This window comes from Setaria italica, chromosome VII (genome assembly GCF_000263155.2).
Source record: "Setaria italica strain Yugu1 chromosome VII, Setaria_italica_v2.0, whole genome shotgun sequence".
Lineage (NCBI taxonomy): Eukaryota > Viridiplantae > Streptophyta > Magnoliopsida > Poales > Poaceae > Setaria > Setaria italica.
Window position 1 is genome coordinate 21,933,996 of NC_028456.1, and position 24,484 is coordinate 21,958,479.

Sequence of the window (24,484 nt, forward strand, 5' to 3'; positions counted from 1 at the left end):
ATCCATATATCCAATTCGAATTTCCTTTGAGCTATAATATCCGTTGGAATTAACGCAGCGCAACGAGATCCAATATGCCATCTAATTTTTTATTTTATTATCTCAATATTTTAATACACTAGTTCAATATTTTTGAATAACTACTTCAACGTTCGGGACATAGATATTTTTACTCAAAAGGTTGGTCTAGTTTACTCAAATTGTTGGATTAACATTGAAAAAGTGTTGAATGTAGCACTTCATCAATCAAAAGGAAAGACAAAGAAAAGCGTACCTGCCAGGCTCCATGGCATGTTGCTGGCCTGCCATACTGGGGCCGTTGCTTGCATTGGCATGCTGCTGGGGGCTCCTATACGTCTGCTGGAACATAGTTAAGCCCAGCAAGGGCCAGCTTGACAGTTTCCTTTGTTTTAGAAAAAAATTGTTTCAAAAATAAAGCTTGACTGTTTCCGTTCCGTTCCATCACATGAATGCGCGCGCCTTCGACTTTTTGAGAGCGCCTCGCGTTAATTATTTTTTCCGCGCGTCTTCGTCTTTTTGAGTGCACCCTCGCATTAATTATCCTTTTCAGCACATTATTTATTTTTTCCATGCGCCTTCCATTGCATTTTTTTGACTTTTTTGCTGGGCATGTGGTTTGAAGTGGGATACTAACAGGTGGGAAAATGATATACTAATATGTAATTTAAACTTCAAACTTCAAACTTAATGTTTGAAGTTTAATATACTAATATGTAATTTTTACATGTGATCGGTAAGATATGTCCAAACCAAAAAAAATACAAGTGAGAAGGGAGTTGTTATTACAGAAATTTGAGGAAAAAAACACAAATCAGTAATAATTAACTAAGTAAACTCCAGGTCTATTTGATCCTCAGCTAAGAAACATCAACCACCCTAAAATGAATCATCTTCTCATGAAGAGCTGGAGCACCTGTTAATAATAAACATAGAATTGTAGTAAGTTTTAGAAATGTTGGGATGTGGAAAAGGAACTGTTAGACTGTTAGAAATGTTGAATATCATAATGACTAATTGTTTAACAATAAGAGGTTAAATTTCTAAAACTGATGAACCTAATGGTGAAAAATTGTTGAACAATATGATGTTGAATTCAGAACAGTTGAACCTATTTCTGTAAAATTGTTGGAACTTCATATGTAGTAGTAACTAAACGGAAACTAGAAATGTTGAAAACATTCATCATAAAAGGTGAACATGTAGTAAGTTTTAGAAATGTTGAGATGTGGAAAAGAAACTATTAGAAATGTTGAATATCATAATGACTTTGACAAGATAATTGTTGAACAGAAAGAGGTTAAATTTCTAAAACTGATGAGCCTTATGGTGAAAATTGTTGAACAATATGAGGTTGAATTCAGAACTGAAATTGTTCGACCTTCATATATAGTGGTAACTAAAAAATGTTGAAAATTAGAAATGTTGGAAACATTCGTCATAAAAAGTGAACATGCAATTAGAAATATTAAAAATATTTACTAGTTGTGTAATGGTAACAAAATGTTAGAAAGATGCAATTTTTATATAATAACATTGAAAGTATAGAACATAGATAATCATTGATAGGAAACTTGTGACAAACCTGAAAGGAAAAGGTAGAGAACAACATTTGAATTAAATGAGCATGTCCAGGAACTTTTTATGAAATTTGTTGTACTTGTAAAAGTTGGAACAAAAATAAGATGAACAACTACTTTCCTTATGGAATATCAGAGGTGAATTTGTCATAAAAGACCTTTTGAGCTTCTGTTTCGAAAATGACTAGTGCATCAGGTTCACACTACCCTAGCCTACAAAGTGGGATTCCTGATTAATGTTGGGTGCATGTCAAAAACAAGTTGACAATTATTGGGAAAATGTTGAAGTATGTTAAAAAATGTTGGGCAAACAATTTAAGAATACATTAGTATATGCTAAAAAAATTGAATTATGTAAAAGAAATGTTGGTCTATCAAGCAAAATTTTGGTAAATATCAAATAAATTATTAGTCAATATCAAGAAATGGTGCTATATGTCCAGAATAAGTTAAAGGAAAATGTTAGTGTATGTCAATGAAATGTTGGATAATATTAAAAAATAAGTTCAAAAAAAACTATGTATGAAATTTTTTTATTAATAATGGTCAACAAAATGTTAGAGATTGTGAAAAAATGTTGGGCAATCATCAATAAATGTTGATTTAGGAAAAAACAATATTGGGAAATATAAAGGAAATGTTGGAGGTGTATGTTCAAAATAAATTGAATAGATTCTAAAATGTTGGTAAGAGTTAAAAACAACTTTAAGAATATATTAGTACATGCTCAAAAAATATTGGCAACCATCAATAAATGGTAAGTGTCCAAAATAAGTTATAAAAAAGTTGGTGCATGTCCAATGTATGTGATAAAATGTTGATCACTTTGAATAAAAATGTGTGTGTATTCAAAACAATGTTGGTCAATATCAAGAAAATGTTGGTGAGTGTCTCAAAACTAAGTTAAAGAAAAATGCTGGTGTATGTGATAAAATGTCGATGACTTTGAAGCAAAATATTGATGAGTGTAAACAAATGTTAGCAAGCGTCGATAAAATGTTGATTTGTCCAACAATAAGTTATACACAAATGTTGGTGTATGTGATAAAATGTTGAACACTCTGATAGAAAATATTTATGAATTCGCTAAAAAAGTTGGTCAACATCAAAAAAATGTTGGTGAGTGTCCTAAAAATAAGTTAAATAAAAGAGTTAGTATATGGGGAAAAATATTGATCACTCTAAAGATAATGTTGGTGAGTGTAGAAAAATATCAGCAAACAACTATAAAGGTAGTTTGTGTAAAAAAATAGTGATTCCGTAAAAAATATTTATATATGTCAAGAAATTGTTGCTCACTATCAAGAAAATGTTGGTGATTTGTTCAAAAGTAAGTTATACAAAAATGTTGTTGTATGTCAAGAAATGTTGGTGATGTGTTCAAAGATAAGTTATAGAAAAATGTTGAAGTGTCAAAAAAATTGTTGTTCAATACCAAGAAATGTTTGTGAGTGACCAAAAATATGTTGAAGGGATAAAACTTGAATTTGAATGTAAATTAACTTATATTTAGCACATAAATGGAAGTCCATGTCTTTAAAAAATAGCTTTATTCATTTTGTAGCATGAGTGTAAACTGCAAAAAAAAAACTCATTTACAAGAGGGAAACACATGCATTTATATATGGAATACAACTTGTCTGACAGTCCGAAGGGAATAAGAAAAAACAAAACTCAAGCTGCATTTTCTTTACTGTGAACTTTTTTATTTTTCTATGATTCCGTTGCTTGAACTTTAAACACTCTTCCCGCCGAGAATTGAACATTTTGCAAAATGCAAGCATGCCTTCACTAAACACACAATACATAGACCATTTTTATATAGGCAACACAAAAATAACAATATTTTTACTAAACACAAGTCACAGATATAGAGAAATACCCAACCAATTTTAGTATAAAAAGAGCTATTGTACTAGCTCATGACCATACAGTTTTTAATCCGAGCAATACCCTACCGAAGTAAATGGAAGGCACACAAAAACACTAGAATGGAAACTCTATCACTCGTACTCAAAAGCATACAGTATGGCATCCGAGAAAAAGAGGTAGGCTAACATTAGAAATAAATATAAAAGTGTTAATTTAATAAAGGTTTGCTCTCAAATTTCCTAACTTAGTTCACATTACAAGCAGTAATAATCTCTATGAAACATGCTCCGAACGTTCACCAACAGGTTCAGCTTTGACAAGTAGAAACACAGCTTAAGTGAAAACGACTAATAGGTTATTCCATAGTAAAATCCAGAGCACACAAGTGTAGATATTCAATACAGATCTGCTTATGTTTGCATCTCAAATTTAGCTTCCATTGAAATTCAGAGCACATGTGCCGTAGTGAATTTCTTAGCACAAGTCACAGATATGCACTCAGTCTCATTGCTTTGAAGAATACCAAGAATCTTGATTACCATGGATTTTGTGGTAGGAATGTGTTTATCTTCAACAATAATCTCTGAGGAAGAAGGGCATGTCTGACTCATGATCCATTCTAAAAATTCAGTAGGGATAGTGATCCTAGACACTTACAATATTTTTTTTGAAATCCATACAACAATCCTTTTCTACTCATTATCAAGGGTTGCCACAAATTTTTGAACACAAAATGAATAAAACCTAATATCCACTCTATAGGAGTAGAAAAAAGGGTGCGAATTAGAAACCATGAATAAAATAAAGAACTTATTTATCACTGGTGCAATGGTGTTAACACTTTAATAGTTAAAGGGCTCCCAACTGTGTTTCTAGTGATGAAAAAAAGAGCAAAAGAACAGTCACCAACTCAACATTACTGTAGGGACATGCAGACTATAGGAACAGACCAAACTAGGAGCTTATTTGGGGTGTTGAACAAATGGAGGAAGCCTAACAGAGAACGTCTCCAAAATTTTCTACAGAAGCTGCAAAAAAAATCCTAATAGAAATGGAGGAAAACAAGAAAGGCCGTGCAAGCCTGCTCATAATGGTAACTACAGAATTGCGAGGAAATAACATTCAGACCAAACTTTACACAATTGTATTATAGGGTACTAGCACTGGAGGAGCCCTTAGCGCTAATCTAGTGAACCTCAGCACTTGTCCACAACCCAAATCAGCACAAGATACCAACAGGCTCCTTCCTCCAGTGTTCCGACAACTACCCGTAAATCCACGGCCTGATCTCACTCCATCTCAACCCACTGCAGCACCTCAGGACCCAACCACAGCCCACCATTTCACTCAAGTCTTAGATCCAACATAGAAACTACATAGGTGGATCCAACGAGAAGTACAGTGGGAAAACACACGGGAGAGAGCTGACTACCCTGTGGTGAGGAGAGCACACGCTGCTGCTGGAGGGCCGGGGATGGAGCAGGCGGCGGCGACAGAGGCGGCGCGGTGCAGCGTAGCAAGGCCAACGAAGTGTCAGAGGGGAGTAGGTTGCGGACGGTGGCCAAGTGCCCGCTGGCGCCGCAGAAGTTGGCGTGGGCGCCTCCGGCGACGCCGCCCGCTGCCAAGGTCGCTCAGCTTCTCCACTGCCGAGTCGAGCAGCGTGGACACGACCGAGGGGATGACCGCGATATTGGATTGGAATAGAACGGAAAACTCGAGACGAATGGGAAAAAAAGATCTGGAAGGTTAGGCCTAGCGAATTGAACGGTCGGGGAAAGCTGCACCAATCTTGGAAGGTAAGATGGAAAAAATCTTCCGGAAGATGGATAGGATTTCCATGCAAAGTATGGTTGTTGATGGACCGTTGCGGGTCGTGCGATTCATGTGACTGTGGCGATTCTATGGGCCAATCCTATATGGCTTCAGGTAGCCCACTAGTTATATGGCTTCTATTGTTTGAGATTTGTGCGAGCGTCCTCGTCTATCGGATGGGCCCCCATCCCAAACCCTATCATCTCCCCAGCCAACCGCCACCGCCACCACCTACTCGCCCCCCTGCACGCCGATGGCCGGAGCCCCGCCGCTCCTAGCCCGAGGGATGCCGCTTGCGGCTATGCTCGCCGCTGCCCCGGTCGCTCCCGCCTACGGCCCCGTGCGTCGCCGCTTGGAGCCCTACCACGCGCTCCCAGCACCGCAGGCGCCGCTCGCAACCATGCACATCGCCGCTCCCGCTTGCAGCTCCTTATCGTTAGGTACCCCCCTCCCGCCTGCCGGCTTGCTGCACGTCGGCATCGGCGCAAGCCACAACTATTTTTTTTAAAAAATGTTGATGCAGTTATCGAAATGTTTAAACGGGTTGTAAAAATGTTGAAAATGTATACATTTAAAAAAAATGTTGAATGTAGTATTTCTAAATGTTGATCTGTTTCTTAGAAAATTTTAAATGTAATATTCCGAAATGCTGAATTTACATATCTATAAGTTGGGATCATTAGTTGAACCTAATAAACTTTAAAACCATGTTGCTTATCCAGCACAAGGAAGCTACCTAGGAACTCCGGATTCTATGCGCCCTGTGTTGCCCATGGCCCAGTCACCTCACCTCGGTGAGACCCTGAGAGGGTCAGTTTAGCCACCTTATCTTTGCCACTCATCTTCATGCCCCCCAAAAAATGAAAACCTTTGCCGCTCGTCTTCCTACTGAGAACATAGTACATATACTGGATGAGGATTACTGAGGCGCAAGATGTGGCACCAGTTTAAGTCGCCGGATCCATCCTCCCCCTCAATCCCAACCGGCGAGCCCTCATGTTCCCCGTACAATTCTGCTCCAAGTGCCCATCGAGCACTGGCGCGCGCGCCGTGAAAATAAACGGTTTCCAGTTTGTAGACAACGTGCGTGCAGGAGCAGCACGGCCGCGCGCGCGCGGTACACAGGACAAAAAGCCTCGGTGCTCACTGGGGCGATGGCGACGAGACGGTATGATTCGTGGACCTGGGTTGACGTCGTCGCCACTCCCCACGGCTTTTGGCTGGTCGTCTGCACATGGCCGCAACTAAATGGCAAGGACGAATTTGGGAACGATGTCGTCCGCTCCCTACGGATCATTGCGTTTTACCCTATCCTCCTATCCTGCAGGCATGAGTGCATGGCTGGAGGCCTGCAACGGACCAACTGCTGTGCTCTCCGAATCAAAGGCTAGAACAACGGTGCTACTGCAACCACATAGCATGCGGCTGTATGTGCCTCCATGCGCTCGAATAGTCTAATGTTGTCTCTTTTGTTCATTAGACAACCTAGAGTTTCTACATGCATTTAGCAATAAAAAAGTATGAGGAGCACATCTTTTAAGAGATAAGCATGCCATGTGTTGTACACGTAACGTACTGTGCAATGGAGGAGCAGAGATGCATTAGTCAAAACATAGAGGGTTTCTAGAAGCGAAAAAAACAAGAAGTCCAGTTTATTTGTCCGGAATCACTTCGAAAAAGGTTGGAGCATTATCCTTCCGGATCACTTCAACTTCAACATCAGGCAATGCAGCATGGCGTTAGTAAATGCCACATGCGACGAAGGTTGCCGAACCATCGAGCCTGGGGCTTGTGTTGTGTGTCCACCGTAGAAGACCGTCGCTCGTTTATCACCAGGTGTCCAGGTCGCTCTGCCGTTCGTCACGTACCCATTCCATCGTTCTCGGTTCTCCATGCCTCCTCTCGGCAAGCCTGATTCCTTTCACAGGTTAAGAGCGCTCCAAATCCAGCGGAAGCTTTCAGCCCACGTGGCCGGTCTAACGCCGTGGATCTCGAGCGCGGCCGCCGCGCCGCGCTAGCGGTTTGCCCGAGTCGCAGTCTCGGTCGCCAACTCGGCGTGCGGCCTCCGCACGGGCCGCGCCGCGCGCGCTCAAAAAGCCGTCGCGAGCGAGTCCGTGGGGTCTGACGTCTGGCGTCTCGTCTCGTCGTGCCTGACGACGGGCAAGAGAACAAACGCAGGCTTTGCTTATCTACGGCTGGCGCGGCGGGGCGCGGCACGTACGGCTTATCTACGGCTTCGTGTTTTCTTCTGTTCCATCGCGTGCCAGGCAGCTGCGGCGGAAGCGAGCGGCCGGATAAGAAGGGAGGAGATGGCCATTGGCGGAGCGCCGTCGCGTGGCGCCGCCGACGGCTCGGCGGCCTCGCTGCCCGGCCTGGAGCATCCCCTCCTCCACGCCTATGAGGCGCGCAAGGAGGCCGAGGCGGCGGACGACGACCACGAGGCGCAGTGCTTCGGCTCGGAGCCCGACGCCGGCGGCGCGAGCTTCGTGCGAACCTGCTTCAATGGCCTCAACGCCCTCTCCGGTGAGTGTTCGTGCCAGTTCGTTCTCCTCGGGCACAGGGCAGGGTTGCCAACGTTGGTTTCCCTCTTGGTTGCTTTCAGGCGTCGGGCTGTTGTCCATCCCGTACGCGCTGTCGGAGGGCGGGTGGCTGAGCCTGGCGCTCCTGCTCGTCGTCGCGGCGGTGTGCTGCTACACGGGCCTGCTCCTCCAACGGTGCATGGCCGCGTCACCGGCGGCGGCGCGGGGGTACCCGGAGATCGGCGACCTCGCGTTCGGCCGCGGCGGCCGACTCGCCGCGTCCGCGTTCCTCTACGCCGAGCTCTACCTCGTCGCCATTGGCTTCCTCATCCTGGAGGGGGACAACCTCGACAAGCTGTTCCCGGGCACCAGCCTCAGCCTGCCGCTCGGCGGCGGGGGCGGGGGCGGGGGCGGGCGCCTCCTCGTCGTCTCCGGGAAGCAGCTCTTCGTCGTGCTCGTCGCGCTCGTCATCCTGCCCACCACGTGGCTCCGGAGCCTGGGCGTCCTCGCGTACGTGTCGGCCAGCGGCGTGCTCGCGTCGGCGGTCGTGGTCGTCTGCGTGCTGTGGGCCGCCGTTGCAGATGGCGTCGGGTTCCGGGGACAGGGCAGGATGCTCAACGTCAGTGGCCTGCCCACTGCTCTGGGCCTGTACACCTTCTGCTACTGCGGCCATGCCATTTTCCCCACGCTCTCCAACTCCATGAAGGAAAAGAAAAAGTTTTCAAAGGTAACGCATAACTCGCATTGGAAGCATATTGATTTCTTTTAGCACATGCTACCTCTGCAATTTCTTGTGTCGAATATAAGGAAATGGGAATATGGGATACAGCTAAAAGAGTAAAAGTATGCCATTTTTCTGACATGAGTTTCAGGTACACTGAAATGTAACTACGGTGCGGTATTTGAGCGTCATTGTACCAACTATTTGATGCTCAATCAATCTGATTTGCGAAGCAACTTTCACTGGCTTCTTCCATTTCTTTTTTTTTTAAAAAAACACCTTCAGTACTAACAACACATGTACTACACATCGTATTTCCATTTATACGGCATTTGCTGACAAGAGTTTCGGGTTCCAAAAGAACGAAAAGAGATGTAACTACAATGCAGTATTTGAGCATGAATCAACTCCAATCAATCTGACTGACGCTAGCCCTGATTGCGAAGCAACAACTTTCGCTGGCTTGTACCACATCTGTCCATCTAGCCCTAGAACCTCGGATGATTTGCCATTTTTTGTTAGGTACGAAATTGACGTGTTAATTGTTGTCTTTCTACAATAGTGCAATTCTGAACACTCGAAGGAGAACATGTCTGACAGTGACTGATCAGTGTTCTAGTATACAGGAGCTACATCACATAATCAAAAGGGAGGTGAAGTAGCTAAATGTTTCTTTTCCTGCAGTTCCTTAAAACAAATCTTATTATTTGGTGGTACCTCTGACATTTGATGCTGCATAGTGTCTAGGAGTCAGCTGCACTGCCACCTCATCGTTTGGTAGCAAACAGACGTGTCAAATGTTTTGTCTTCTACAATGGTTCAATATTGAACAGCAGAAGGGAAACCTATCTGATAGTGACTGAACAGTATCATAGACCTACAGTATTCAAAGCTGAATGATTTTACTGCACCTGCTGAACTGAAATTACTATCCTGTATTCTGCTTTTGTAGGTGCTTGTCATATGCTTCGCCGCCTGCACCCTGAACTACGGATCCATGGCGATCCTCGGCTACCTCATGTACGGAGACGACGTCAAGTCCCAGGTGACGCTGAACCTGCCGGAGGGCAACATCAGCTCGAAGCTGGCCATCTACACGACGCTGATCAGCCCGTTCTCCAAGTACGCCCTGATGGTGACGCCGCTCGCGACGGCGGTCGAGGAGAGGTTGCTCGCCGCCGGCTACAAGAGGTCCGTCAACATACTGATCAGGACCCTCCTCGTCGTCAGCACGGTCGTCTTCGCGCTCGCGGTGCCCTTCTTCGGCCACCTGATGGCGCTCGTGGGCTCGCTCCTCAGCGTCATGGCCTCGATGCTGCTCCCATGCGTCTTCTACCTCAAGATCTTCGGCGTGGCGCGGCGCGGCAGGGCCGAGGTCGCGCTGATCGCCGCGATCATCGTTCTTGGCTCCCTGGTCGCCGCCACGGGGACGTACTCTTCTCTGAAGAAGATTGTTCACGAGTTCTGAAGAAGACATGCCCCTGTGTCGCAGAGTTGTGTTCTTTTGTTATCGCTGTGCAGTTCGGTATCGCAAGATGTGTAGTCGAGGCAGGGGAACAGGGCTGTGTTGAAAAAGACACAAGAGGAGCAGGTTGCCTGCATAGATATGGGCATATGTTGCTAACTTGCTATGCCGTCTTGAGGCATGTACTACTTTTATAAGAGATGCATATAGTCATTTGCCACTGTAGGAGCCTAGGAGAGCACTCTCAACGAAATCTGCCGCGAGAAGTAAGTAAAATGAGGAATCTTGTTTCATTTCACTAGTTGTGAGAAGAGCAGCGCCGCTGACTACTTTCAGAAGTTCAGTCCAACATACTCATGTCAAGGGATCGATTTTGTCTTAACTGAATTAGAATCCTTTTTCTGAGACGAATTTTCGCATTTCAAACAGTTTAATTTTGTAATTGTATACGAAACAGTGACCAATTGGCACAACAAAAGTGATACAGAAGCAGAAACAAGGGCAGGAGGCGCAAGCGCAACACACAACCAAGCTAATGACGCTGCAAGAATCCAAGGGACCATGTTCGTTTGTTGTTCCTCGTGCAAAAGGATCAAAGTTTTTTTTTTGAAATGGAAAAAGGATTAAAGTACATATACAACGATACAACATACATGGATGCCGGCAGAGTAGACCCTTCACAACCGGCAACAATCATCCGTGTCACATGGCTCAACCAAGCGCTACAGGAAAAGTTATTGCAGTATTTTTTCTTTTCCAAGAAAAAAGAGGAGTACAGCGGTAGCTACAGAAACTGAAGCAAGCAGGGGGAAAAACAACAAGCAGTAGAAACGGGGGATGATGACGCCTCACGCGCGCATCAGAGGGAGATGAAGCCTTCCTTGACGAAGAGGCCGAAGAGGAGGACGACGAAGCCCGCGGCGATGCACTGCGTGCTGGTCACCACCGTCTGCTGGTACGCCAGCAGCGTCACGGCGGCGCCCGCGCACCCGATCAGGAACCCGCTCAGGTTCCGGTCCATGCTTCCTCTCCTCCTCCGCCGCCGCTTCTCGCCTCCAATCGCTCTTCCGCTTCTTGCTTCTTGGATGCTGTTGCGTGTGGTGTGGACCGTGGACGAGACGAGGGATGGGGAAGAAGAAGGGGGGATTAAGGCAGCAAAGTCAACGGCTTCGGTGCTGATGAGGGGGGCACGGAGTCAGCTTGTGGAGGGTGCGGAAGGCCGCGGGTGCCGTTTTCAGGCTTGGGAAGCGTCGATTCGGGATGTCACTTCACAGCTCCCTCCGATCTCTCTTCCGGTCTATAAGATTATTTTGCATTGCATTACTTGCCTACCGGTCTCTCTAACCACTTTGTTCTTCAGCAGTTGAAACTTGCTCAGGGACAGCGAGATGGTCAAATTGCACTGATCTTTTTTTTAGAGAAAAGAGCAGTGCAGCCCATTTCAACTATCAGTTTGGAAAAAAAAAAGAATTTTATGTTTGATCAAACTGCTGCGAATTTTGATTCTGTTTGGTCTCTGAAAACTCAAGAATAGGATTATTGGGCTAGGCTTCTGACTGGTCCGGGCTCTTCTAGGCCCAGTTCTCTAATGGGCTGATAATATGGTGAGCCTTTTCTTTGCAATCCAGTATAGTTGCTTAAGGGCCCAGCCCATAGCTTAGAGATTTCAGGCCTTTCTAATCCATCTGCCATGCCCCAAAAAAGGAGAGATGCCAGTTGTGAGACGAGAGAGGGCAAGTCCCCGTACTCCCGGAAAGCAATGACCCTTTATCAAACAAAGCACGCTGCATCGGTGTGATCCTGAACTGCTTCAACAATGATATGGTATATCCTCTTTAAGAAAAATCATCCAACCATCACACTAGAGAGCCTTTAATCAGACAAAACACTGCATAATTCAACGCGGATGAAGCCAGCCGGGACGTACGGAAGCTGCCCAACAAAGTTTAAAGAACACTGCTAGCACTGCACTACCAGAAGGAACATGCTAGGACCCGAGACACTGAAGTTTGGGTTCGGCAACGTCCTAAAAGATCATGCCCAGCCTCGCTTGAGCAAGTGAGAGCAGGTGCGGAGTCAGCCAATGCCAAGACGAGCTTTAGTTGGTGTTCACGGATTAATTGTCAAAGCCACCTAAATCACCACCTTTGCTCAGCATGATTGACTAAACGAGCTGTTGGTTTTGTTGGGGCATAAGCTGCAGCTTACCACAATGGAAACCTCAAACTCAGGCATGCGTATATAACAAGGTCTGACCCTGACCACCGGTAGCACGCAGTCATCTTCATCCCAAGCAAACAGCCAGAGCAGCAAGGCAATCTCGCTTCTGCAAGCAAGAGCCATCACCTAGCTAGCAACAAGCTTCCCTTCTCGCGATTTGCTGCAGCTCAATTAGTTGCGCCGGACACGTACTTATACGCCATGACGAAGGACGTCGTGGTCGAGCACGGCGAGAGCTCCAAGGCGCCCCTTGTGGCGGCGGCGGGCGTCGGCCGCGCCGTGTCCTTCGCCGACATCTTCCTCCGGTTCCTCGCCATCATCGGCACCATCGGCAGCGCCATCTCCATGGGCACCACTAACGAGACCCTCCCCTTCTTCACGCAGTTCATCCAGTTCGAGGCCAAGTACAGCGACCTGCCGTCCTTCACGTAAGTCGCCACTCGAAAATATAATGGTTACGTACTGCTGCAACCTGGAAAGCCTTCACTGCCTGTTAGTTCGCTCCTCGCGGATAGCTAACTTATTTGATGCATGTGGCGATGAGCAATCCGCAGGTTCTTCGTGGCGGCCAACGCGGTGGTGTGCACGTACCTCGTGCTGTCCATCCCGCTGTCCATCGTGCACATCATCAGGCCCAGGGCGCGCTACAGCCGTCTGATCCTCATCTTCTTGGACGCGGTAACAATTAAGCTAAGCCGATCAATTGGATTAAGAACTTATAATTAGTTGCTGAAAACTAATAACTAAACGTGCTTTGAATTACTAGTCGATGCTGACCCTGCTGACGGCCGGCGCGTCGGCGGCGGCGGCGATCGTGTACCTGGCGCACAAGGGCAACGTGCGGGCCAACTGGTTCTCCATCTGCCAGCAGTTCGACTCTTTCTGCGAGCGCATCTCGGGCTCGCTCATCGGCTCCTTCGCCGCCATGGTCCTGCTTATAGTGCTCATCTTCCTCTCCGCCTTCGCGCTCGCCAGGCGCCACTGATCGGTCGAGCACAATCAGGCAACCGCCCCTGGACATCCCAACGAAGATGAAAGGGTCGTGCATGCACCTGCTTCTCTAGTGTGGTTTCTTTTCCACGGTTGTTCTTCGTTTGCTCTTCCTCTTTGATCTGAATTGCTAGCTCTCTTTGTAACTGTCCCCTTCCAGTGTGGTCCTCCAACTATAAAGGACGAGTCGAATTCAGATTTCTAGTGTGATGACAATGGTCGAAAACAAAGGGAAATTTGTGAATCGAATTGTCTCTGGCAGTACAGACAGGTGGGAGTGGAACGGCAGAGGAGGCGAAACCGTGTCGCTTGCTGTCCACGAGGGAATCGGTCCCCCGGCCCCTTCGCCGCGGCCGCGCGCCGGCCGTCGAGGTAGTGCTGGTACACGTACCAGAGAGAGGAACACCCCCACACGGCCGTGAGCAGAGTTGAGTGAAGTGTTGTGATCTCTCTCTCCCTCTCTCTCTCTCTCTCTCCCTCTCTCTCTCTCTCTCTCTCTCTCTCATGGATAGTTCAAATGATCCTTGAGCACTTCGACATCCGAGAAACCATCGATACCCATCCATACGGTGTATCTAACTGAATTTTAAAATAGAAAAGGGATTTAAATCTTCCACTCGTACACTATACATCAGGATTTCACATGTCATATCCATCCACGAGTTTTATACACCTTGCCACCTATCCGTATTTCGATATATTCATTAGTTATTTGGTTATGTTTGCCATTAATCGACCAAAACACATAAGGGAGAGCCTAGATATATTTCCAATCTCCCATTTTTCGTGGTTGCTGATAACACAACCAAAGCTCAAAAGAAACGAACAATCAATGTGCTTTGCCAACATTTCATCCAACGTTAATAAGTTATACATATTCACAAGGGCTCCCCCTTATCCATGCATTCATGGGGTGCAAAGTGCAGATAGCAATACACCAACACATGGCATCATGAGATCATCACATAAACCATAAAAGTAACCTAGTCATTACACTACCATTGAATACCTTACAAAATGTTTAAAAGTCTCACTTGGTACACACCAACCATCATATCACACCATCACAATTAACTCTTATATGTCCATCACGAATAAAAGACTAAGCGAGATCAAATCTAGATTAGATATCTTGCCAGTGCTGGAATATCCAGCAACATGCTGGATATTTTGCCCTGCAACAAAAGATAGACACATAGATAGAAATAATTCCCCATTTACCATCAAGACAACAAAAAAAAGGAAGTTGTGGAGCACTTAGTAGTTGTCGTCGTCACCAGCAGTTGTGGGGGTTTCTTCACCATCATCCCCCTCTTGTTCATCAACTTGTTCATCCGAATTGTTAAGGTCATCCACTAGGTCGATGTCGTATATTTCACTGATAGCACCGTGTGTTTCCTCTTCTTCATCAACCCATAGGTTCTCAAAAATAGGAAGAGAAGGCGGAGGAGGATAAGCTCGAGGAGGAGAATAAGGTAAACCCATCTTGTCCATGATGATCTTCTGCCTCTCGTCGAAGCGTTGCATGTGCTCATTCATAATCTTCCTTTGCTCATGAATCTCAACAACTGAGGTGGTGCAGACATTGAAGATAACTTGGGCCACACGACTAAGAAAAGAAAAGTTGTTGGTGCTTGTTTTGCCCTTTTGAGGAGAGGCGTAAGGAATAGAAGAATCTTGAGTTCGAGAAGATGATGGTTGATCTGTAGAGGGGGTGCTAGAGCTCTTCTTCTTGGAGCAGGTTGTGACCAATCCGTGACTTGAATTTGAAAGGGCTTGTACTTCATGTCACAAACAATCTTCCGTTGTGTCACTCTTTCAATCATAAGCATAATATAGGATCCATAAACACACCTCTTGGTAGGTGAGGTAGAGCATATGATAATTTCATTCCAAATAAAGTCAAAGACACTAAATTCCTTCTACTTCTTGGGTGACATTTACATTAGAAGATTTCTAATGGTGTTGAAAATGTGAGGTTGAGGACTGACTTTTGGAAGAAGTGTCTTGCTGAAGAGATAGTTGAGGTACCTATAATATGGCTTCATCCCTCTATTTGTGCCATACTTCACTTCATCGTATTTGGAGTCATACATGAAAGCAATCTTGCCATCACTACAAATTTCATCATCATAAATCCTGGCCTTTCCTTTGTCTCGGATATCAAATCCAAGTATGAGACCAAAAGCATCATAGGTGACTGAGAACCTTTCTCCCTATAACATCCAATGAAGTGTACGCTCCTCACCATCAAATTCTACCCAAAGAGTGGAAAAGAATTGTGCTATTATCTCTTCATTCCAATCATGCGGAAGCTTCATGAGATTGTAAATGTTCTTCTTCTTGCAAGTGGCAATGATAAGGTTAAAGTTAAGGTCATGTTGATCTTCCATGCGCTTCCAGTCAACCCATTGCATTGGAACAATCTTTTTTGCATTGGTCATGATTGCAGATGTGTACCAATCAGCTTGAAATGCATTCCAAAAACGAACATCTAACACAAACCTGTCCTTGGGTTGATCAAAAGGATTAGTGTACCTTATCTCCAGTAGGTCATGGGACCCGTTGCAACAATCAACACCCTCACCATTATACTCATCTATGATGATGCGCTTAGGAGAGTGTATACGTAGAAGGGTATCATGTCTGGTTGGCCTACCAGCAACTATCTTGCCAATCCTATATTGTTTTGCTTGAGAGGCCCTTTCTTGAATATGAATGCCACCATCACCTCTGCCTCTACCGACTTTGTGACCTTGACTCTGTCATGGTTAAAATGGCCTTGCGCTTGCCATGACCAACCCGTGCAGCAATAGGGATGCCATCCTCAGCGTCAGTGACTGAGTCATGTTGATGCGATGAGTGAGTGTCCTCAATAGCCTTTCCTTTGTTCCCTTGAGCCATCTGAAAAACAAGATAGGGAGGAGCACTAATAAACCAAACAAAAAGGCTAAATCTGCACTCCAGCCCTTTCAACACAATCGAGGAAATACTTCAACATGATTATTCTTTACTTTCATCTATCTTCTGCATGTGCATAGTCCTGAATAGACACCTAAGGTCCCATTTGGATACTCGCTGCTAAAGTTGCACCTGTCACATCGGATGTTTAGATGCTAATTAGAAGTATTAAGTATAGGCTAATTACAAAACTAATTGCACAGATGGAGTCTAATTCGCGAAACGAATCTATTAAGTCTAATTAGTCCATGATTTGACAATGTGGTACTACAGTAACCATTTGCTAATGATGGATTAATTCAGCTTAATAGATTCGTCTCGCGAATTAGCATAGGGTTCTGCAATTAGTTTTATAATTAGCTTATGTTTAGTCCTTCTAATTAGCATCTGAACATCCAATGTGATACTGCTAAAGTTTAGCACATAGTATCCAAACACCCTCTAAGTACAGAAATCTGATTCAGTAAATATGCCCACACACCTAAGTGAATATGCCCTTAATAGGTGAAATCAGATATCATTTTAACAATTAAATTTCAGTTCAATCCCCACATATCAAATTATCCAAATAACATAAAATGAGAAGACAACATTCAGTTCGAAAAATCATGAACGAAGTATACTTAAAATAAAAATAACAATAGAGTAAAAGTTACTCAAGGCAAAAAAAAAGTTACACGGAAAGAATAATTTTGGTACATCTGGTATTTTTGTCATCCAGTTCAGTAAAACTGGTTGCTAATGTTACAATTTAAAAACAACACCCAAAGCCATATTTACCACACATTACAGTAAATTCCATTCTGATTTCAGTATGGTTTTATTTTGGACGCCAAGGAATGATGGTCAATACAAGAAAATATTATTAGAATAGACAATGCACCAAGGAAACCAACTATATATCTGAAAATAAGTTGATATGACCATCTATTCTGGAGTCATTTAACAAGTATCTACAACAAAGGAGTACAAAGATTCGAATGATGTTTCAAAAAGTTTTTGGTGTGAGGACTAGAAATCTACAACACAGGAGCCTGCATTCAAAGCCAAATCAAACATTTCAGGGTGAAGACTCGATTGTTTTGATGCCCAAAATCATGCTTGCAGTTCATATGCTCAGAGCAATAATGAACCCTTCAATTCCTGGACCAACTTCCACTCTTTCCCCCAGATTTGTGCTGCAGACAGACATCTGTTATACAGATGTCCTTTGAAGCAGCTTTGCACATGTCATAAACTGTGAGGCCAGCAATGGCTACTGCAGTCATTGCTTCCATCTCAACCCCAGTCTTTCCGCTGGTTGTGGCCTCCCCTTCTATCACAACACTAGAATCCTCTTCATTGAGAGTAAGATCAACACGAACATGGGAAATATTAATGTTGTGGCACAGGGGAATGAGGTTGCTAGTTTGCTTTGCTCCAGTTATTCCAGCAATCTTGGCAACAGTAAGGACATCTCCTTTCGCAATCTCATTTGATGCCACCAAATTAAACACCTTTTGGCCCAGCAAGACCCTGCAGCTAGCTATAGCCACTCTCTTAGTGTCCTCTTTGGGTGAGACATCAACCATCTTTGCCTGCCCATTGCTATCAGTATGTGTAAGCACTGGTTGTGAATCCTCAGCTTCATATGCAGGCTGAGCCGGTTGCTGCGGAGGACTTGAGCCTAAAGGACTGGGTGAAGGAGATTCACCAAATATTGATTCCATTTCCTACAATCGCAAATTTCAAGATAATCATTAACAGTCATTCTTTTGAACACCCAATGACAATTGTTCAAATGCAATTTGATGAAGATGCTGAACAATAATTAAGTCAGAAACCAATTTCTGGCTTTTGTAGGTATAGAATTAATTATAAATTCTACAGAACGCTATAGTTAGCAACTAAGGCTAAGAGCGTAATATCGAAAAACTTAGTGGCAAATTCCAATTCGTGAGCGGATCTTGTAAAGCAAAACAAAAATGGACAAAACTCAAGCACACAGAGAAATGATATGAATCTCACTATTTTGGTACTATGGTAGTTTTGTAAATGTTTCTACTTGTAACTTAAGTGTGTTCTGACTTTTGGTTGACATGGATAAATCTTGCATATATTATTTCAGGGGAGATGGGAAACATCATAGGCAATTGTCTATTCAGGTAACTTTCAATTTCAACTGAACCTGTAATTACAGGTCTGCGACCTAGAGTACCCAATCCGGGACTGAATTCCATCTCATTATGTTAGAAAGTGCCAATATACATAACTTGTCCAGTACTCTAGTTTCAGTAAGATATCCAGGCAACAGGAGAAATAATATTAGTGAAAGACAACATCCAAAAGGGATATTCAAATGCCTAACCTTATTTAGCTCTGCTACAGTATCGTAAGGAATCCCAGTGGAGAAGCATCTCCAGCCATTAGATCTTGTTACTCTTGGGAGGACGGAGAAGATGGACATCATAAACACAACCTTCTACAACAAAGAAACAGACCTGCTTAGTTGCTTACTCTCTACATAAACAGCAATTCCAAGTAGAACATGTCACGAGAAACTGCTAAGTGCTAATTTGAGCATGTTATATGATTTTCTGTCCAAATAGCATAGCACACCTTAAAAATCCATGTCTAGTGAATCTGGAAAGTAATCGTGCAGAGTCTATCCAGTTTAGCCGAGATTTCGAATCATTTGTTTTTGACTGAATCAGAATTTCATTCCAGTTATAGGGCCAAGGCTTCAATCCGTCAGTCAGAGCTATGTATCACCATACGCGATACGGGTACGGCGATAACTCTCGCAGGCTAGCAGCAAAAAGAAAACGGAAGAAAGGACGGAGTTCAGTCCACGAGTACCTGCTCCCGGCGGCTTTAGATCCAGGCCGAGCCGCAGAGGCGCCCGCTCCCGGCCGCCAGTAGTCTGGCGGATACAGGGCTGCGGTGCGGTAGTACGGCAGCGGGCGGGCGGGTGGATGCCGAGCCGGGCGGCGGATCGGTGGGGGAGACCGGTATAGAGACGAAGGCAAAGGCGAGCGGGCAGAAGATATGGGCCGCATAAAGGCCATAAGGGATGACCGGCCCAGCTTGTTTTCATCTACATTATTGTTGTTTCTAAAATTCAGTTCAATGCATTTGTTAAAATTTGATTTATTTCCTTTTTCTCATCTTCAATCAGGTGTAGTTTTGATGCACGTCGGTCCTTCAATATATTCCACTATAAATGTCTGTGTGTTCATCTAAACCTCAAGATCATCTACTTAACTCATATAAGTGACACTATGTTTTACCATTCCCCATAGTATATCTCTTCGTACAGGTTATTCCTGCCATGGACAGTCAAATACTACTACAAACATCACGATCTTTATAGTCATACGGTCAATAGACATATTATTGAACTCCTACCGGGGACTGTGGTTAGGGGTGGATAACTAGCTGGCTCGGCTCGGCTCGCTCCAGCTCTCGTCTCATTATCTTAATGAGCTAAAAGCTGAGCTCAGGTCGGCTTGTTAAAAGCTCGAGCTGGCTCGAGCTAGCCCACAAGCCAGTGACAAGAACGCGCAATGTGTACAACATTAGAGAAATGCTCAAATGCATGATGCAAAAGCGCATCCACTTTACATTAAAGCCATCCAAAAAATAGAGCTAGACTTGATTCAATTTTCTTACGGACTCAAAACACAATTCACATAAGTTCATAAATCACAACCCAAACTCAGTCATTGCTTGACCGCAAGAAGCAAGAAGTGTCAACGCAATTTTCCTCACGGACTCACAATCTCAATTCATGGAGGCAGCAGAAGGGGTAGCCAATGCCGATGGAACCACGGAGGTTAACCACGGCTAGCCATAGTCCTGTGATTGTCCCGATGCTCTCAGGTGCCAAAAAGAACAGCAGGGTCCTCTTGGATTGCCCCTCAATTCCGCGGTAGCAAGTAGTGCTAGAGGGCCGGACTGCCGGGAGGGGTTCCACCTTCCGCGGCTCTGCGCTCGATCCGTTTTGGCGCTAGTGTGGGGGCGTGGTGGATGGGTGGCGGCGCTTGCGGCGGTGGGCGAGCGGGCGGCACGTCGATGGGAGAAGTAGGCAACGCGCTGCATGACTGCGAGTGAATGGCCGATTGCATCACTAGGGTTTGGTTGCCTTAGAGGCTGTTTGTTGGGCTGCTGGTGGGCTTTGGAGTCATGGACCGGCTGTTCGTTAACCTACAGGCGCTGGGCTGATCCTTAGCTCATTTGGCTCGTGAGTTGCTCATGAGCTACTCGAGCCAGCTCGTTAAATGTAACAAGCTACAAACCTTGCTCGGCTCGTTAACAAAATACAACAAGCCAAGCCGAGCTAGCTGCGAGCCGAGCGAGCTAACGAGCCATGAGCATTTTGTCCGGACCTAACTGTGGTATTCCAACATGCCATTTGCAATCATTTAAGAATACAAATCATGTATGTCATTTTATAACCTTCAGACCATCTTAAATCACTCTAGAATCCCCGCAGCACTTTGGTCATGGTGGATTCACCTAGTTCTAACAGGTTCCATGTATGCATTGGCTTACCTTATAGCTCTTTGGTCATGGTGGATGAAGTTAAAATATCATAGATCCAGCAAACACTTTAACTCTATCTATGATTCTATTCTTGTTTTGAATAGCAAGAAATAGCTGAAGTTTAGGAGCTAAGTGATGGGTGACTAGTGTAAACGATCAAGACACACAAATCAGATCTGGATCTAGTACTAAGGGTCGACTGGATTAGCTAATCCCTGCATGTTCTTCCCTATCACTCTATCAACCAGCAAGCAGAGATTGATCCGTCCGCCCACCGAATCAAGCCTTGTATGTTTAGGTTGCGATTGGTCGGGGTCATGGCCCGATCCACATGGGTCATCCTGGGCTAGAAGAGATCCCGGTCCAAGAAAAAACATGTGTTCATTTAAGCTCCTCCTATGTTCAATCTTGGCCCACCCCGGCCTTTCCCCGACACCTTGTCCATAGAAAAAACCCTAAGGGCTAGAGGTCTGGAACAATTCCTCATCTTCCTCGTGAGACACGCGACTACGGAGGCAGCCAGGGCACGCGACATTGCTAGGGCTTCGACTCGAAGGCGTGGACAACAGCTACGTCACGCTCTCTCCACTAGTGGCTATCTCCTTCTATGACCAGCAGCTACTTCTCAATGGTGAGCTTCTCATCACCATATCCCTTCTCCTCGCCTTTGCTATGTAGTAGGGTTCTTGGGTAGCTTGTCTCTGCACCTTCCTAGATTGATCCAATTCTTGATTCGCAAGACTAGATCTGATCCTTGGAGTCCAAATCGAGTTCATGATTCATTTTCCTTGGTAAATCGCTATGGGCTAGATAGATCAAGTGTCAGTGCCTTTCCTTTTCAAGTTGGATCTACCATCTCTACATAGCATGCATGTCTTGTGATTATTTATTGCAATTTATGTGTGTATTAAATTCCAGATGAATCACAAGTCATAAAATTTTCATTTTGCACATTTGAGAAATATAGGCATACATTTCAGAAATTATATGAATATGTTGTTAAAAAAAGTAAGAAGTAGACGAGCGAGATCCGAGCTATGTACCTCAACACTATCATCAGTTGGATTTTCAAGGAGTACCGTAAGAAGCTCCAGCGCTACAAGCTCATGTGCCACCACCTGATTTACCAAGTGTGCTATGAACTTGGTTGCTGCAACCAATTGGGGCTGCAATCAAGGAGAACTTTAAGTAAGAAATATATGCAGAAACTGACAATCAGATACATATGCAATTCTTTGTACTCAAATATCTTCAGAATCCTAAATGATGCTAAGTTTCACCCTAATAAGTACATAAACAACAAAAGCATGGGGGTACATAAGCCCCGTGTACAAACAGAATTTTTAGTTTGTATCCTTGAATTCTGAATCCAAGAAAAGGTATAGCCTATATAACTTTCCAAACCCGTATAGACCCAGCTACAAATGGCAATCGATGCTATCCTCAAGTGTTGTGAACCGAGTAAATTTCTACCTTGTCAAAAAGGAATAATGTCCAACGTTTCTAAAGCTACAGGAAATAGGGTATGTTTGCATTCATACGAGATAATAGGGTATGTTTGCATTCATACGAGATAATCCTAAAAGGCATACATACTATGCAGCACGGATACGGATACGCGTATCGGTATCGGAAGGATATGGATACGCGGATACGGCAATTTCTTAAACAACCCGATACGCGGATACGTTTTAACTATTTTTTAATAAATAAATAACAATGCATATTAAATTGCAAAATAGATGTTCAAATTCAACATAGAGACATTTAAGGTCTATTACACTGAGAATAACATGATAGCAGGTTCTAATTTAGGAGAGGATGGGAGCCTGGGACTGCAATCAATCAATATAAACTCATATCCAGATTCTGGAGATTGGCCAATTATCATCGCGTTACCTCCTACTTGCAATCTATATGCTACTATTCTCCAAGCAATTGTATTTGAACCAGTTAAGTATTGAAAAGAAAGGATAATCAACAACTGTGCAATAGCCAACATTATAAAGATCACACTGCCCCTGAACTTAATCCACCATCCATGCTTGCATGGGCCCTTATTCTGTAGACTATGGATTATACTTCCAAATTGCCTGGATACACTACACAGAAAATGTAAATCTCTATGCACTTTACGGATGCTATGCTACCATTACTGGGAGGAACTCACGGTTCACGGGAGGCCTGCACTACCACTATCAGAGGAAGTCACGCACCTGAACAGGGGCTGGGGCTCCTTACGCCGGAGGCCGACGGGAGTAATCACGGGCGGACGGAGGCCGACGGGAGGCAGCCTGCGGCCGGCGGGAGGCGGCCTCGCGGCCCGTGGCCGCGGGAGGCGGACGGCGGCTGGCAGGAGGCGGCCTCACGGACGGCGGCTAGCGGACGGCGGCCGACGAGAGGCGGAGGCGCTGCGTCAGCCGTCAGGTCGAGCGGGAGGATGCGGCGATGCGCTGCGTGAGGCGGCTGCGCGTGGGAGAGCCGACGCCCGACGGGTCACGGGAGTAGGACAGGAGGTGGGATGTGCTGTGATGTTGGGCCGGCTGGGCCGAATCCAGGCGCGGAAACGTTTCCGATCCGAAGTTTTCGGCCCATTTAATCGGGGATACGTGGATACGCCACTGATATGTATCCGGGGCGTATCCGTATCGGATACGTATCCGATACGGGATACGGTCCCCAGGTGGAGTATCCGTGTTTTGTAGCATACATACACTAGCTACAGGAAAGAAGAAGCATGTACCAGTGTACATAATAAAGATTTCAAGAAATTTTGCTCTGACTCAGGAAGCATATCTTGTTTTTTTTAAACGAGTATATCTTCTTATTATCTCTAATAGCAGAAACTAATTAGCAATTCTGATTCCTGAAGAGGCGCATTATGATCACCACCTCCATCAACCACCGAAATTAGTACAGGATACTAACTAATCACTCATTCACTCAGAACATCAAAGGGAAATTAGGATATGAAGAATCAAAATCTCTCATCCTCTGTCCAATATCGGTTCGATGTTGTTGTGCTTCGTCCTGCATATGACAACACGCCGGCAGCATCGAAGCAAAATCCTGCTGCGGCATCGCCGGCATCATTACGGATCCATGCCAGGCAAATCAACTACTTGAAGCACCAAAATTCAGCCTTTGTGCCTTGGGGACGATGGTTGTGGACCTGGAGAGCGGCCGAGCGGGGGCAGGGCTGCGGAACAGCAGGCTCCGCTCGGCCTGGTGGGTGGTGCAGGTGGCCGGAGGCCGGACCATGAGGCGGACGGCGGCGGCGCTCGGCCACGAGTAGGACGGCGCGGGGGTGGGCCAGATCGGCTCGGACAGGCCAAATCTGCACGGCTGAGAGGCATGTATTGGGACGGTAGGAGGGCCAGCTCGGCCTCGAGGCCGGCGGGGCAGGGCGGCGCGCGACGCACAGGCGCATGGGGGCGGGTATGGGATGGGGCTCCGGTGGTTGGGACGGGCGACCGGGTGCGCTCACGAGAGAGGAGGGACGTACGCGGGTTCTTACCGATGGCGGGCGAACGACGACGGGGAGCCCGGCTGGAGTTTGGAGAAGACGACGGCGGAGATGGCGTTCTGGCGACGATTTTGCGAAGCTGCTCTGCACCTCTTCCGTGGCACATGGGGATGCAAGCCGAGGAGGAGTGGGGGCGCCAGCCAGCTTCCAGCTGCGCTGCCCGGATCTCGTCGATGCAGGTCGAGGTCGCAACGAGGAACTGGAGGGGGAACAGCACCGGCAGGCGGCAGCGGCGGCGGTTGGCGAGCGGCGGCGGCAGTGAATGGCGAACGGGGG

General features: G+C 45.5%; 3 protein-coding genes across 6 annotated transcripts; 2 read left to right on the forward strand and 1 right to left on the reverse strand.

Annotated features, from left to right (window-relative positions):
- Nucleotides 1-7,385: 7,385 nt before the first annotated feature.
- Nucleotides 7,386-10,285, forward strand: LOC101777221 (amino acid transporter AVT1I). Its single transcript, XM_004975797.2, has 3 exons — nt 7,386-7,805; nt 7,885-8,528; nt 9,475-10,285. Exons 1-3 carry the CDS (start codon nt 7,592-7,594, stop codon nt 9,988-9,990), a joined length of 1,374 nt encoding a protein of 457 aa, XP_004975854.1. The 5' UTR covers nt 7,386-7,591; the 3' UTR covers nt 9,991-10,285.
- Nucleotides 10,286-12,245: 1,960 nt separating this feature from the next.
- On the forward strand, nt 12,246-13,441 carry LOC101778064 (casparian strip membrane protein 2). The gene is made up of 3 exons (XM_004975799.2): nt 12,246-12,635; nt 12,762-12,885; nt 12,974-13,441. The coding sequence occupies exons 1-3, from the start codon at nt 12,409-12,411 to the stop codon at nt 13,190-13,192; spliced, it is 570 nt and encodes a 189-aa protein (XP_004975856.1). The 5' UTR covers nt 12,246-12,408; the 3' UTR covers nt 13,193-13,441.
- A 3,557-nt stretch (nt 13,442-16,998) lies between these two features.
- LOC101763066 (cyclic pyranopterin monophosphate synthase, mitochondrial) lies at nt 16,999-24,484 on the reverse strand. Of its 4 annotated transcripts, none has more exons than XM_022828627.1 (4): nt 24,200-24,484; nt 21,726-21,848; nt 18,506-18,619; nt 16,999-17,870 (listed from the first exon to the last, which is right to left on the reverse strand). In XM_022828627.1, exons 3-4 carry the CDS (start codon nt 18,605-18,607, stop codon nt 17,295-17,297), a joined length of 678 nt encoding a protein of 225 aa, XP_022684362.1. In that variant the 5' UTR covers nt 18,608-18,619; nt 21,726-21,848; nt 24,200-24,484; the 3' UTR covers nt 16,999-17,294. The 4 variants fall into 4 exon arrangements, with proteins under 4 accessions (XP_022684362.1, XP_022684363.1, XP_012702633.1 ...); XM_022828628.1 differs by lacking the exon at nt 24,200-24,484 and adding an exon at nt 22,899-24,179 and having other exon boundaries at nt 18,506-18,616; XM_012847179.2 differs by lacking the exon at nt 24,200-24,484 and adding an exon at nt 22,899-24,179.